Below are 14,852 nucleotides of genomic sequence, written 5' to 3'. Positions count from 1 at the left end.
GGACGTAGCCGGCCAGCTGCCAACATCTGCCAGTTAAACCAAAGGTGTCAAATAACAGGACGATGTTCGTGAAAAGACTCACAGCTCCAGGATGAGCATCAGAGATGTGGGAGACTCGTACGTGTCCAGGAGCGCCACCAACTGGTGATTCTGCACATGGTTGAGGATGTCGGCCTCGTGAGCCACCTGCTCCTTCTTCTGCATCTTCTTACTCACAAACTTCACCGCCACCTGGACAGAAGAAATACACGCTTCCATGGTAACAAGAAAGTGATCGTTCATGCCACGAGCTGGAAGATGATAAAAATGTACTGCCGACTGACAAAGATGTGGTTTTGGATGAAAGTAGTCATGGAAACATTTTTCGTGACCAGTACTCGAGTTGAGGGGGGATGAGGGGGGAAAAATAACTTATTTGACAATTTTCACCTGTTTCAAGTCAATTTTCACTTCAAATAAGTAGGAAAAATCTGCCAATGGGACAAGATTTATCTTCTCATTACAAGCAATAAAATCTTGTTCCACATGCAGATTTTTCTACTTATTTTAAGTGAAAATCTACTTGAAAAAAGGTGAAAATTGTTGTTTTTTCCAGTGATGAGTCTTGTTTTAAGTGTAATGACATTTACTTTTACTAAAATGAGACATTTTAACTAGAAATAAGACAAATATTCTTGTTTAGATTTTGAGTTTTTGCAGTGATCCATTTTACTTATCCTGTGAAGGACAGAGTCATATTGATAAGTTCAGAAAACTGTTTTTTATTGTTGTGTTTTGATGTATTTGATGTAAGCCCAGTGGATATTTAAAGCTTACAGAAGGCTGCATTTAACTGCTGCTATGTCATTCCTGCAGTATTTCTGCAGGTGTTTTGGTCAGTGCTATTATTTGTAATATATTATATTATTTGTAATCAGCACAAATTATTTGTCCCCATATTATAAAATCCACCATCCCCCCTGATTTTTTTTTACAACTGGAGTACTGTTCATGACTGTTTTTCAACTGCGACCGCTTCCCCTGCAACCTCTGCAGTGAAAGAGAGAAACCTCTGGTGGAGCTCTCCTACCTCTTTCTTTGTGGACTTGTTGAGACATTTCCGCACCACTGAAAACCGTCCCCTGTTCAAAGAGGAGAGAGACGCCGAATCAACCAAAGTTAGGACTGATTTTAGAAGCATTACTGCGGAACGTGTTTTACCTTCCGATCTCACAAGTCTCAGAGAAGGCCGACTCAAAGTTCTCCCTCCACCGGATCCCCGTCCCATCATGACCGGAGTCTGAGCAGAACACGGGAGAGCTTTAGGACCACAAAATAATCCAATAATTCATCTTGTGGCAAGAATTTAAGAGGCAACTAACGGGAGTACGCTGCTGGCCCATCTGAGGGCGTTTAGTTTATAGATGAAAATATCTGGACCATTTTAAAGATTATTTTACACATAGATTGTATCAGTTTAAGCCCATGAGATAAATTCTTGTGTTTCAAAATGAATTCATTGTGCAGGGAGGCCAAAGCGAGCCTGGGCCATTAGCTTGGCCGGAGCAGCAGCTGGCCCCATATGGAGCCAAATCAAGGCCAAAAGTTTTGCTAATTTGAAAATAAAATTTGAACCTGAAAATTCTTTTTTACAGTTTCAATTTTTTTTTCCAGTATCAGATCTTTTTTTTTCAGTTTCAGATCTTTTTATTTCAGTTTCAAATCTTTTTTTCAGTTTCAGATCTTTTTTTTTCAGTTTCAGATCTTTTTTTCAGTTTCAGACTTTTGGCCCCAATCTGGCGTGGGGGGCGTGGCATCAACTGAGAGGGGCGTGGCATCATGAGTGACAGCAGAACAGAGAAGGCGGGGGACGTTCCTCAGTCATGTTGCCTTCAGGAAACGTAGGTTGCAGAAGTTATCAGTAGAAGTATGATTCAACACTGTATATACACTATATTCACGTGATTGGCAGTGGAAAAAAACTGATATTAGTGTACTTGGTAGTATGTACTTGGTAGTATGTGGAAGTGGGAAATGTCAAACTTTAAAGTGTGGCTGTTGAACTGTACAGTTTGGCATAGTTTATTGCTTTTATACTGCGATTGGTACGGTCTAAAACAGCTTTTTAAACAGAAATGTGTCACTAATATCAGTCTTTTCCACTGCCAATCACGTGAATATGGTGTATATACCGTGTTGAATCAAACTTCTACTGATAACTTCTGCAACCTACGTTTCCTGAAGGCAACATGACTGAGGAACTTCCCCCGCCAAGCACCAATCACAGTATAAAAGCAATAAACTATGCCAAACTGTACAGTTCAACATCCACACTTTAAAGTTTGACATTTCCCACTTCTACATACTACCAAGTACGGTCTAAAACAGCTTTTTAAACAGAAATGTGTCACTAGTATCTGTTTTTTCCACTGCCAATCACGTGAATATGGTAGTAGTACCATTTGTAGATGCTGGTGTCAGCGTATGAAAGGGCGGGACTTACTGCAGCTGGCCAGAGTGACCATATTGGAGGGTTCGGATGGGGGGCCGACTCCCCAGCGGTTGGAGGCCCGGACCCTGAACTGATAGTGACCTCCGGGTATCAGAGCATCGATCTGAACACACTCCTCCCTGCTGCTGAGCGCCTGCTGCCACAGGAACGAGTCTGAGGGCGGGGTGTTGGGTTGTTGGGGGAGGGAGGGAGGGGTTAGTATATTTGCAAAGAAAAAACAGTAACTTCTAACTCACGGATCAGCAACCCGCGGCTCTAGAGCCGCATACAGCTCTTTAGCGTCACCCTAGTGGCTCCTGGAGCTTTTTCAAAAATGTTTGACCTTTTTTTTTCCTTTTTTTTTCTTCTTTTTCTTTTTTTTTCTTCCCGTTTCCTTTCCTTTGTAATCTCAACATTTCGACTTTTTTCTCGAAATTTTGACTATTTCCTCGACATTTCAACTTTTTTCTCAACATTTTGACTTTTCCTCGAAATTTTGACTTTTTTCTCGAAATTTTGACTTTTTCCTCGAAATTTTGACTTTTTCCTCGAAATTTTGACTTTTTCCTCGAAATTTTGACTTTTTCCTCAACATTTCGACTTTTTTCTCGAGATTGTACTTCAACATTAATCTCGACATTTCGACTTTTTTCTCAACATTTCGACTTTTTTCTCGAAGTGCATAATGAAAAAAAAAATCTTCCCCTAGTTATAACTAATATAGCTACATGCAGCATGTGTTGCCTTCATTCTAAGGCTTATAAAAGACTTTTCATTTTTTGCGGCTCCAGACACATTTGTTTTTTGCATTTTTGGTCCAATATGGCTCTTTCAACATTTTGGGTTGCCGACCCCTGTTCTAACTGCTCTGTTCACACAGACCTTCCTGCCGGTACTCCAGGGTGTAGCTGCTGACGGCACAGTGAGCGGCTGAAGCTGGAGGAGGCCAGTGCACCATCACGGCTGTGCCGCTCGCCTCCTGAGCTACAGGCCTCCCCGGGGCTGCTGGGATACCTGCAGGGAAACACGAACCCTCATTAATCACTGCAGTCCTGCTGAGTGATTCATGAAATGCTTTGTTTTAAAAACAGAAAATCACCTTGAACTTTAATGGAGGCCGAGGAGGAGGCGGAGCCGTGGTCGTTCACGGCAACACAGGTGTAGATGCCTGTATCCTGAGGCATCAGGTTACAGATCTTCAGCAAGATGTCACCGGTATCCCTGGACAACGAGAGGGAGGAGAGGAGTTTGAGTAAAAGGACATGGATGGAAGGTGGAAAAGAGGGGGGAAATGGCCTGCAGCAGTCCCACCTGATGTCAATGGTGAAGCGGCTGTTGCTGGTCACCGGGATCTGGTCGGGACCCTTGAGGGTGATGGAGGGTTTGGGTCGTCCGCACACTTTACAGCAGAGGACCACAGTCTCCCCGAACGCACACGCCACGTCCGACAGCGGGACCAGGAACTCCGGGGCCACTGCACACAGGAAACGCATCACAGAGCATTTCAAAACTGTGAGCGCGAGCCGACTTCCCCTCTGCAGCGGTATCCAGCCGTTCCAGGACAGACTGGACTTCTGCTGTATCCTCCTAAGAACCCGGGTTTCCACGGAGCCGTGGGCGATGGGTCAGTGTGATATGGCGTGTATTCTTTGCATTTCCAAAAAGGAATCCGTCTGTTCCTTCCAGATGTTTTGCAAACTTCTGCTGGAGTACCAAATCAAGTAGCATGTTATGGTATGCATTTTTTTTCTTAGTTTTTTGGCTTTCCGTTATCAAAAGTTTGAAAGGGTACGCTACCATAACAACAGATGAGTACAGTTCTGCATATTCGTATCCTTCCATCGGGGTACTAAAAGTGGTTTAAAGGGGACCTATTATGGCATCTAATACCTATTTTAAACAGGCCTTGAATGTCTTAAAAACAAGCTTTTGATTGTTTTTGCTAAATAAATTAGAAATTCAGCCTCTGAGCCATGTCTTTATCTTCCCAGTCTCTAACCTCATTATCTATGCGGGATTCTGAGTGGGCGGGGCTATGATAATGAGGCTCTGTGCTGATTGGCTGCCTGAATGACGCGATACACCTCTATAAAAAAATGGCAGAAGCTCCGGCTGGCGGAGTTAGTTGTGGGCGTGATTTCACGCATCGTTCCCGTCGTTACTTAACGACTGGAGCAGAATCTTATTGGCTCGTAGATCCACATCACACTGGATGGCTCATCCGGGCGGCTGTACAGACACTGCAGAATTTGGTTTCTTTCCTCCTTCTCTGAGTTGGCAGGCTGAGGGGAGACCACTTTATATATGTTAAAGCAAGAAAAAACCTGTTTTTCATAATAGGTCCCCTTTAAGGCTGAATTAGAAACACTGCTTTCTGTTGATTGGTTAACAAAGGATCATCACCTCAGTGTGAGACGGAGGAAATCACAAGACTCTCCATTGTAAGCTGTATGACCTCTCGTAATACACAGCCACATGCCAAGAAGAAAGTAAAAGTTCTGTATGGCCTCTCCTATTGTATTTTCTTACCTGAGTCACATTTGGGAAACACCATGTTGTTGCAGTACTGGTACTGTTACTGTACTGGTACTGTACGCTCAGTGGTGTAAAGTAACGAAGTACAAGTACTTCGTTATTGTACTTAAGTAAGATTTTTGAGAATTTGTACTTTTATTGATACTTTCATTTTTCTGTACTTTTACTTTTACTTCTTTACATTTTCAAGGAAAAAAAATCGTACTTTTAATCCGCTATATTTAAAATTGGACACGTCGTTACTCGGTACAAATTAAAGAACAGCACAGCGGGGGCTGATTTATGGTTCCGCGTTACACCGGCGCAGAGCTACGGCGTAGGGTACGCGGCGACGCACATCTTACGCCGTAGCCTACGGCGTAAGATGTGTGTCAATTTAACGCGGACCATAAGGCGGACAGGAAGGAAGGGGGGCGCGTGAATATACCGAGAAGGAGCCGCAGCTCCCGGGAGAGTTGCGGCGCAGGGGTCAGAATAATATCACCATTATTTAGAGTTGTAAGCAAATTCTTGGATTCTTCATTTCTTTGCAATCCTTTTGAAAATAATTTTGTACTTTGAATTTTGTACTTTGTACTTTTTACTTTTGTACTTAAGTACATTTTACACCATGTACTTTTGGTACTTTATTATATTTAAGTTGAGGTACTTTTATACTTTTACTTAAGTAATGTTCTTAATGGGTACTTTTTACTTTTACTTAAGTAATTTTCAAGCAGAAAATTTGTACTTTTACTTAAGTACAATATTTTTGTACTTTTTCCACCTCTGTGTACGCTTTCATGTAGCTGATGTAAAAACAGCTGGGGCTTATCCCCCCAAACCATATCACACTGAGCTGCACCACTCTGTGGAAACACTTCTTTAATGTCCGCCTGCTCCGTTTCTGCCATCTCTGGGATCTGCCCATCATTAGGGGTGTGCACTACTGATGGACGGGGGGGTGTACTGGGGGGTGTACTGGTTGGTGCGTTTCCATGTGTGCTGCTTGCTTTTTTGTCTCACCTTGCTGGATGAAGTTTGGGTTGAGAAGCTGGAAAACAGATCCAAGACATAGTTTAGTTTGCAGCACTCGACATACATGAGAAATCATCCTCATCGTGGTTTTAAAGTGCTTTTACGGTCTGAGTTTTGCTTTTTAAACAAAAGTCTTTATTTTTTTTTTCCTTTCATGGGGACACAGAAGCAATCCTCCAACTCCACCAGTCTGCTGAAACAAGGAGCTCGTACCTCCATACCCGTCTTTGGGTCGAGGTCGTCACAGTCCGACTCGTCTGAAGTCTGAAGCTCCTGGTGAACAGAGGAGGAAGACCAGGATAAAGGGAGAGAAGGAATGGAAAGATGTAGGTGCAGATAAAAGAGAAGAAAGTGGAGGGGGAAAAGGAATGATAAGGAGAAAGGAAACCCAGAGAAGTGGAAAAAGATGGATGGACAACATTGACATGCACCTGGTTTACCAGCTGATACTCACCTGCAACTGTTCAAATGCACAGATTCAGTGATTATTACAAAACTCAGATTATCACCTCGTCATCATCTTCTGTTTCTCCTCTCAGCTCATGGACAACATAACCTCCAGCAAGCATAGAAAACTGCTGCATGTTCTTCAGTGGTCATACAAGCCGAAGGTTTTTATGACGCCATAAAAGCTTTAACCCAAATTACTTCATCTGAACTTTGAGAGCTAAAAGCAGCACGAAGGAAATAAATCATCCTCCTCGCTGACCACTTTCATGGTATTTCCTGTTTGCACCAGTGAACTGATGCCATTACAGAGGCTGGATTTCCGTTCATCTGTTCATCTTCAGAGACACATTTTTGGATGCAACAGTGGACTGTGTTGAGAGATTATGGTGTTGTCAGGTACACCCGAGTCCTTGTGGCTGTAGTGAAATAGTGTAAAAGAACCCTGTTATCTGTAAATTATTTAAACATCCGTCTCTCAGCCTAACAACTAACTTGTGTGTTATTCTAATTTTACATATTTTTTTCCTGTCATTTGTCTTTTTTTCTGTCTGTTAAAAACAAAAAAATTCATGGTCGTAGGTATTATTGCACTGGAAATCAGCTTTGCAAGTTGTCAGTATCCATCATTTTAAAGCTTTAGTTTTACCATCATTTCATTACCATGAGTTGTTTTAGTAACCTCTTTTTGTAAATTCAACTTTGCCTCAGAGACGAGTAGGAAAGGTTTAGTAAATGCAGAGAACGGTTCCTTTACCATTTAAACCCACAGTATTCTAGTTTCAGTGTCAGACCCACTAAAATACAAGACATGCTGAATCAATCAAGATTTCCCATAATACCAAACTAAAATTACTTAATAATGTAAAAGCTCACTTTGGCCACTTGGAGGCAGTATAGCCGATGAAAACAAGTTTAAATCAGTGAACCTTTTCAGCTAATTTATCCACTACACAATAAACAAACAAACAAACATGAACATGAAATAATTCCTGACAGACATAAATGTAGTGACATATGTAGGTCACAGAGCAGGTCAGTGCCATATTTTGTAGTGCCATATTAAGTCTCCAGCTCTTATTTTGAAATAAGAGGGTTCCCAGAGCAGTTGCTAAATAAACCAGGTCTGCTGTTTGATCAAAAAAAAAAAAAAGTCCAAAATTAATCACATTTGTTCTTTGAAAAATGTGAAAGAGTTTTTGAACCAAAAGCTACTTAAAATTTACGTCTGGATTTATTTCACATCTACATTAATGTTTATTAACATTTGAATAGATGAAATAAACTGTTTGTGGCCTCCTGATAAGGCACGTTTATTTGTGTAGCACCTTTCAGCGACAAGGCAAGTCAAAGTGCTTTACATAATAAATATATGAAAAGTTTAGAAGACAAAAATAAAGATTATGAGTTATAGTGAAAAGGCATATTAAAGAAAAGTTAGACTTACTAAAGTTTCAGTTTTGTACTGAAATTAACATTGTTTAAAATTAGAAGGGTTTAAATGAATTAGTCAAAAGAAGAAACTAAGGGGTTTCAGTTTCCTGCAGGTTTCTGGAAGTTTGTTCCAGATCTGCTGAGCATAGAAAGCTGAATGCTGCTTCTCCATGTTTGGCTCTGGTTCTGGGGACACAGAGCAGACCTGAACCAGGAGACCTGAGAGGTCTGGGTGGTTGCTATGGCAACAACAAGTCTCTGATGTATTTTGGTCGTCAACAATTCAGTGATATGTATGTATGTATATCTTTTTTTAATTCATTTTTTTTTGTGAATTTTGGATATAAGCATACAAACAGGAAGGTTACCTAAGGGCAATTAGAGGAAGAAGTGGTATGAATAAATAAGTTTTGCTTCTTCATACGCCTTTTCAGAAAACTTGCAACAAACAATGTCATATCTGAAGGTATAAATACTTAAGTTTATTCAATTGGAGGTTTTGTTTATATTATTTTTCTATATACACAAATGTATATATGAATATATATTGAGATGATGGGCTAATACTGGTGAATATGTAGGTTGTTTGGGATTGTTCTTTTGTAAATACAATCACTTTTGTGGCCATTGTCAGAAATAAATTCTAATTTATTCATTCATTCATTCATTCAAAGTCTATTCTCTGAAGTACAAGGAGCCAGTGTAAAAATGTCAGAACTGGAGTGATGTGGTCCACTTTCTTAGATCCACCGAGAACTCGGGCAGCAGCATTCTGGATCAGCTGTAGCCGTCTGATTTTTTAAGGAAACGTGTGAAGACACTGTTGCAGTAATCAAGTTGACTGAAAATAAACACATGGATGAGTTTTTCAAGGTCCTGCTGAGGCATTAGTCCTTTGATCCTGGAGATGTTCTTCAGGTGATAAAATCAGGTGATTTCAGACCTTATCACTGGTTTCTAACTGTAATACCTGTAGCTGTGTGCTGACTTAAACACCCTTGATCCAAAAACAACTACTTCAGTTTTGTTTTTGTTCAACTGAAGAAAACTATGTCACATCCACTCATTGATTTGTTCTCTGCATCAACTAAGAGCTTGTTTGGGCTCATTGTCACCTGCTGACATTGTAAGTAAAGTTGTGTGTCATCTGCATAGTTATGTTAACTTATCTAGATTATTATCTGAGCTAGCAGAAGCATGTAGATGTTAAATAGGAGGGATCCTAGAATGGAGCTTTGGGGAACTCCACATGTAATTTGTCAATTTTGATTTAAGTTACCTTTTATCAGGGACTTTCCTGCTGGCAGCAGCTGCAGTCAGTTTAACATCTAAACGATGCATTCATCACAGAAACAAGTGCTTACTCTCACACGGCTATTTAATATGTTGTCAAAATAAATAAATACATTTAAAAATATATATCTATATATTCATGAGCTGCCTTGCTGAATTCTCACTGTGAAACTAATTCCACCGGCCTAGCCGTGTGGCAATAAAAGTAAGTTGAAGTTGAAGTTGAGACTTGCGTCTAGAAATGTAAAAGTTTCTTTGGCCCTCAGCTAGTGCTGGGCGGTACACCGGTTCATACCGAATACCGGTGTTTATTTTTCTTATGATATGAATTTTTCATATACCGTAATACCGGTGAGTATGTACAGTAGCGTAGACTAAACGTTGGGAACACCGCGCCGCTGGACACTGTTTGTGAGGGGACTGTTTAGCAGTAGTGATGCACCGATTGTTTGGTAACCGAAATTGTTCGGCCGAAAATGGCAAAAAAAACACTTTCGGTGTTCGGTGGAATAAGTGGGGAAAAAAACCAACAATTAATAACGGCGTTGTAATATAAGGAAATAGACTCGCCGCTCCCGTAACGGTTGCACCACAAACATAAATAGTTGGCCACCCAAAAAGTAACCACATAAGAATTTTACCTAACATTCACCAGGAGGTGGAACCAAAACAACATAATGCTGGGAAATTAAAAAAACTTTCAGTTTTTTTATGTTCAATAAATATTTTCTACCTTGTAATTTTGTAAAAGATTTTTTTCTTTGAAAAGCATGCCTAAATCAAATTTATTTGATTTGACAGTAAAATAGGCCATTCTAAGCCAATTTACTGCAGCAATTCCTTTCCAAATCATTAGAAAATGTGGTTAACATCCAGTTGTGCATGAAAAAAGAAAATACCGTGATATACCGTGAAACCGATATAATTTTGAAAAATACCGTGATATAAATTTTTGGTCTTACCGCCCAGCACTACCCTCAGCATCAGGTTCCATATTCTGGTGCAACTTGGAGACATTATAAAGTAAGACTCTACAGCTCGAATAGGTTTACTGAACACTGAATCAATTTCTTCAAAAGCAGAAATAAAGTCAAATCTGGTGAAGACCGAGACCAAATGTTGGCAGAGTCCCGTCCGTCGATCTGATGATGTTCCAAAAAGCTTTGTTAGATGACGTCACAGCAGAAAACAGCAGACTGGAAACTTTAAAATCAGTGAGTTTCCGGCTTCTATTCATGCACAAAAGGAGGGGGGGAAAAAACACAGAACAAAAACACCAAAAAGAATCAGACTTTATTTTCCAGCAGGTGCATTTCAGGAAAAAAAAACAAAAGTGAATAAATTAAATGAACCATTGCACTGCTCATCTTCCATGGTTCTCAACCGTTCCAGTTTGAAGTGTTTATAACATGAATAGTAACACTGGGGTTTGCTGCAGCCGTCAGGACGCATTTTCTTTAACGTCAGTCTACTATGGAGCTAGAACAGTCTCATAATTTACAAATGCACAGGACAAGTTTTACAAATGCACAGACCGATTTACAAATGCAGAGGACAAGTTTTACAAATGCACAGACCGATTTACAAATGCACACACCGTTTCACACATGCACAGAACAATTCACACGTGCGTAGGACAAGATATACAAATGTATTTTTGATGCACACACAAATAAAACCTGATTTACAAATGTTTTTTTGTCTGTGAGCTGCGCTGGATTTGTGTGTGACTTTTGAGACTCCCCTGACGTGACTCGATCCACAAATACGTTTTTTTTAACACGGAAGGATCTGCAACCAATCAGATGTCTCCCTTTATTTCACTTGTTGTTCACTTTTTATTTCGCTTGTATTGGTAATAGCACAATTAAAGCAATTCATATTAATAACAAAAACTCCTCACAAAAAGGGGATTAACTATCCAAACATGTTGAATTATAAGTTTCACTTACCGGACCGCTGTCATTGCTGGAAGCCATATTGATTTGACTGAAATTCACGTCAGCGCGGTTTGAAAGGTTTAATCTGTGATTAATAATCTGTAAAATTACATGTGGAGTTCCCCAATTGGTTTACGAGTAAATCGTCCCCCACGTGGGGTGCGCTCTTATGATTGGCTGAAATAAAGGGAGACATCTGATTGGTTGCAGATCCTTCCGTGTTAAAAAAAACTTATTTGTGGATCGAGGGACGTCAGGGGAGTCTCAAAAGTCACACGCAAATCCAGCGCAGCTCACAGACAAAAAAACATGTGTAAATCAGGTTATATTTGTGTGTGCATCAAAAATACATTTGTATATCTTATCCTACGCACGTGTGAATTGTCCTGTGCACGTGTGAAACTGTGTGTGCATTTGTAAATCGGTCTGTGCATTTGTAAAACTTGTCCTGTGCATTTGTAAATTATGAGACTGTTCTAGCTCCATAGCACTATAAGCTACGGCTTCAGCCTACACCTTTTCGGCAATAGAAATGTTGATTTTTTTTTTCTTCCTTTTCATCTTGTTCTGTACAAGCCGAAATAAAGATTAATTCATTAATTCATTAATTCATCATAGTCTACTGACCAGCTGGTAACCACGGTAACAGCTATTGTTTTGAATTTTCTCCTGTTGCACTCCAAGGTGAGCACCCTGCAGTAGGCGCATGCTGGACTGCAGAGTCGCACCTCACCTGCAGCAGCGTTCTGATTGGTCCATCATGTGATGCTTTTTCGTGTGATGCAGGTTGAGAACCACCGAGCGGCCGTGTGTGTGCACGCACTCACAGACACACAGACGTTAGGAGTAAAAAGTAAAACCGAGCGGGGTAGGGTTGGGGAGGGGGTTTTGCCACGCACAGATGACATCACCGGTGTGCACCGTCGGCCCGACATACTCACTTTGGCCTTTGACCCGGGGACGGGCGAAGCAAGTGGGGGAGGGGCAGCAGTGGTGTCTTTGGGCTTACGGAAAAGGCCGTTCTCCTGACCTCTGACCCCCAGCGAGGACACGTCCCGGGCTTCAGCGCGCTTCCTGGCACGCAGCGTGTTCCACGACATAGACTTCCTGTGCGGTGCGGGAAGGACAAACATCAACCAGCCAATCAGAGAGCAGCTTGCTGGCGTCCGGAGCAGAGTGGCTGCGGCTGCGACGATGACCGCCGGGTAACGACATGCACGTCAACAGGCTGGTGGCTGGGAACTGCTGTCTTTGTGGCTATGGAAGCAAGCCTCCCCATTATTTAAACTTTCATTTAAAGATCCATGTAAAACGTAGAACAAAACAAGAACTTATGAATCTGATCAAAAACGTCTTTCAAGATGTCATAGTGATGGTGTCAGTAGCTATGCATTAATACTGCTGCTGTAATCAGAATCTATTACAACAGTGATATTTGAAATATGTACAAACCCCCTTCATCATGCATCATCATGCATCAGTTTAACGACCATGGTTGCTTAGTGTCACCGTGGTGCTGAGTCATGCTAGCAACAAAAAACAAGGGGAATAACAATGTCTTATGCATTTCAAGTTGCATTTCAAGTCATCTTCACACCAAAACGTCTTTATTTGTTGGTAAGTAAAGCGGCGTTTCCTTTAGTGGGGGTTCTGGGGAGTTTTTCATGGCCCGGATCTTTGACACACGCCGCCAGTAACAGGAACTCCCCCGCAAAAGACGCCTTCAGGAACCTTCGGGGGGGCAGATAACATTTCTGTATGAGTAGAGTGCTCAGATTGACCCAGAGGAACGACCTGATCAGTGTCTCTGCTGATCCCAATTTCTCACAAGAACAAAAATCATGTGAATATTTTTGCTGCAAGTACATATAATAAAGTTGGTGGTTACGAGAAAAAACAATAAATGTTGTGGCGAGGAGGTTCGGACCTCATTATCGTATTACATCCATGTGGAAGTCCAGGCAGGGTTTTCTGTTAAGGTTTCCTTCTCGGTCGCTACCACCGCCGTGTGAGCAAACAAAAACCCGAGGAACATCTCTGTCCCTTCCATGCTCAATTGTTACTGCTCGCTGCGTTCTTCTTATGTGTGTCCTTTTACTAGGGTTGCCACCCGTCCCGTAAAATACGGAATTGTCCTTTATTTGAGAAAAAAATGTTGCGTCCCGTTTTGAACTAATACGGGACACGATTTGTACCGTATTTTCATTAACTTTTACACCATATTCTAGTTGAATTATTGAAATAAGTTAACTTTTACACCATATTCTAGTTGAATTATTGAAATAAGTTAACTTTTACACCATATTCTAGTTGAATTATTGAATTAAGTTAACTTTTACACCATATTCTAGTTGAATTATTGAATTAAGTTAACTTTTACACCATATTCTAGTTGAATTATTGAAATAAATTAACTTTTACACCATATTCTAGTTGAATTATTGAAATAAATTAACTTTTACACCATATTCTAGTTGAATTATTGAAATAAATTAACTTTTACACCATATTCTAGTTGAATTATTGAAATAAGTTAACTTTTACACCATATTCTAGTTGAATTATTGAAATAAATGAACTTTTACACCATATTCTAGTTGAATTATTGAAATAAATTAACTTTTACACCATATTCTAGTTGAATTATTGAAATAAATTAACTTTTACACCATATTCTTCACCTGTAGCTATATTATACATCTGGGCTGATGTGGACATACGTAGCATAGGAGGATATTTCAGTTACTAGTATGGTTGTCTGTCTGTACAGTCATGCAAGTTCAATGCTATTAAAGCACTTTAAACTTTAAATCAAAGCATTTTGTTTTTTCATATAAAATAAACACATTTTTATTCAGTTTAGAAGTTTTGGGGCTTTCTTTTGGCTCCTGCGCTGCTGAAATCAGGACGTCCCTTTATTTCTATTTCTGAAAGGTGGCAACCCTACCTTTTACGGCGTTGGCCATTTGTGAGCAGCATAAAAGTGTGCGTTAGCAGTTAGCACTGTGTTATTTGTTCTTGTGTGGCGCTACGTTGTAATGGAAACGCGCCGGCTGAACGGGCTGATGGGGGGGGGGTTAGGAGGTTCTCGTCTGCCGGGTTTACCCAGAACCCCCGCTAACGGAAACACTCCTTAAGCAATCTAACGTAGTCTGGCAAAAGCATCGTTAACAGCTCCATTTCTCGGCTGCAGATATTCCGGTTCAGAGTGACAGCTTTCATATTTTGAACCTGATTCTGGTTCAAACATGGACAGATTTGAGTTGTTGAAGTCATTTAAAGAAAATATTGAGAACTAATTTGACAACTTGATCTGTTGAAACCGTGCGTGTCTACAACAGGAGTGCCGAGCATCCGTGACCCGTCCTGGCTGCTCGTCTGCAAGCCTCCAGGAATCAGGCCATTCACCAACAGTTTGGTCAAATCTGCTCGTTTCCAGAAAGAGTATCTCCTTTGATTCTCAGATTTTGTTGTTCAGAAACTACTACAGGACTTTTAAGTTATTCTGGGTGTAAATGACTTAAAATAAGCATGATATGGCCAGTTTCAAGGACAATATTTTAGAAAAATGTCTCTTTCATTTGCTATGAGCGACTACAAACCGTGAAGCAGCCCTTTTGTATTTTCTTCTGTAGAGACTCAAACCGTGGATGTTAGTACAAACTGAAAGTTAAAAAAAAAAAAAAAAACATCACAACAACAAAGAGAAAAATCTG

The 14,852-nt window shown here is 40.5% G+C and overlaps 1 protein-coding gene across 3 annotated transcripts in view; it reads right to left on the bottom strand.

The window, feature by feature from the left end:
* Positions 1 to 14,852, bottom strand: part of kalrna (kalirin RhoGEF kinase a) — a 91,830-nt gene that overhangs the window by 6,745 nt on the left and 70,233 nt on the right. For all 3 annotated transcript variants that reach the window (XM_061724105.1, XM_061724106.1, XM_061724107.1), the window contains 10 exons: positions 12,078 to 12,243; positions 6,236 to 6,295; positions 6,011 to 6,038; positions 3,782 to 3,944; positions 3,570 to 3,691; positions 3,353 to 3,484; positions 2,483 to 2,644; positions 1,201 to 1,279; positions 1,070 to 1,121; positions 83 to 231 (listed from right to left, as the gene is read on the bottom strand). In XM_061724105.1, coding sequence (XP_061580089.1) covers positions 83 to 231; positions 1,070 to 1,121; positions 1,201 to 1,279; positions 2,483 to 2,644; positions 3,353 to 3,484; positions 3,570 to 3,691; positions 3,782 to 3,944; positions 6,011 to 6,038; positions 6,236 to 6,295; positions 12,078 to 12,243 — 1,113 coding nt within the window. The remainder of the gene's footprint in view (positions 1 to 82; positions 232 to 1,069; positions 1,122 to 1,200; positions 1,280 to 2,482; positions 2,645 to 3,352; positions 3,485 to 3,569; positions 3,692 to 3,781; positions 3,945 to 6,010; positions 6,039 to 6,235; positions 6,296 to 12,077; positions 12,244 to 14,852) is intronic.

Source organism: Cololabis saira, chromosome 6 (assembly GCF_033807715.1).
Source record: "Cololabis saira isolate AMF1-May2022 chromosome 6, fColSai1.1, whole genome shotgun sequence".
In the NCBI taxonomy this organism is placed as follows: Eukaryota; Metazoa; Chordata; class Actinopteri; order Beloniformes; family Belonidae; genus Cololabis; species Cololabis saira.
This window is presented reverse-complemented; position numbering and strand designations above follow the sequence as displayed.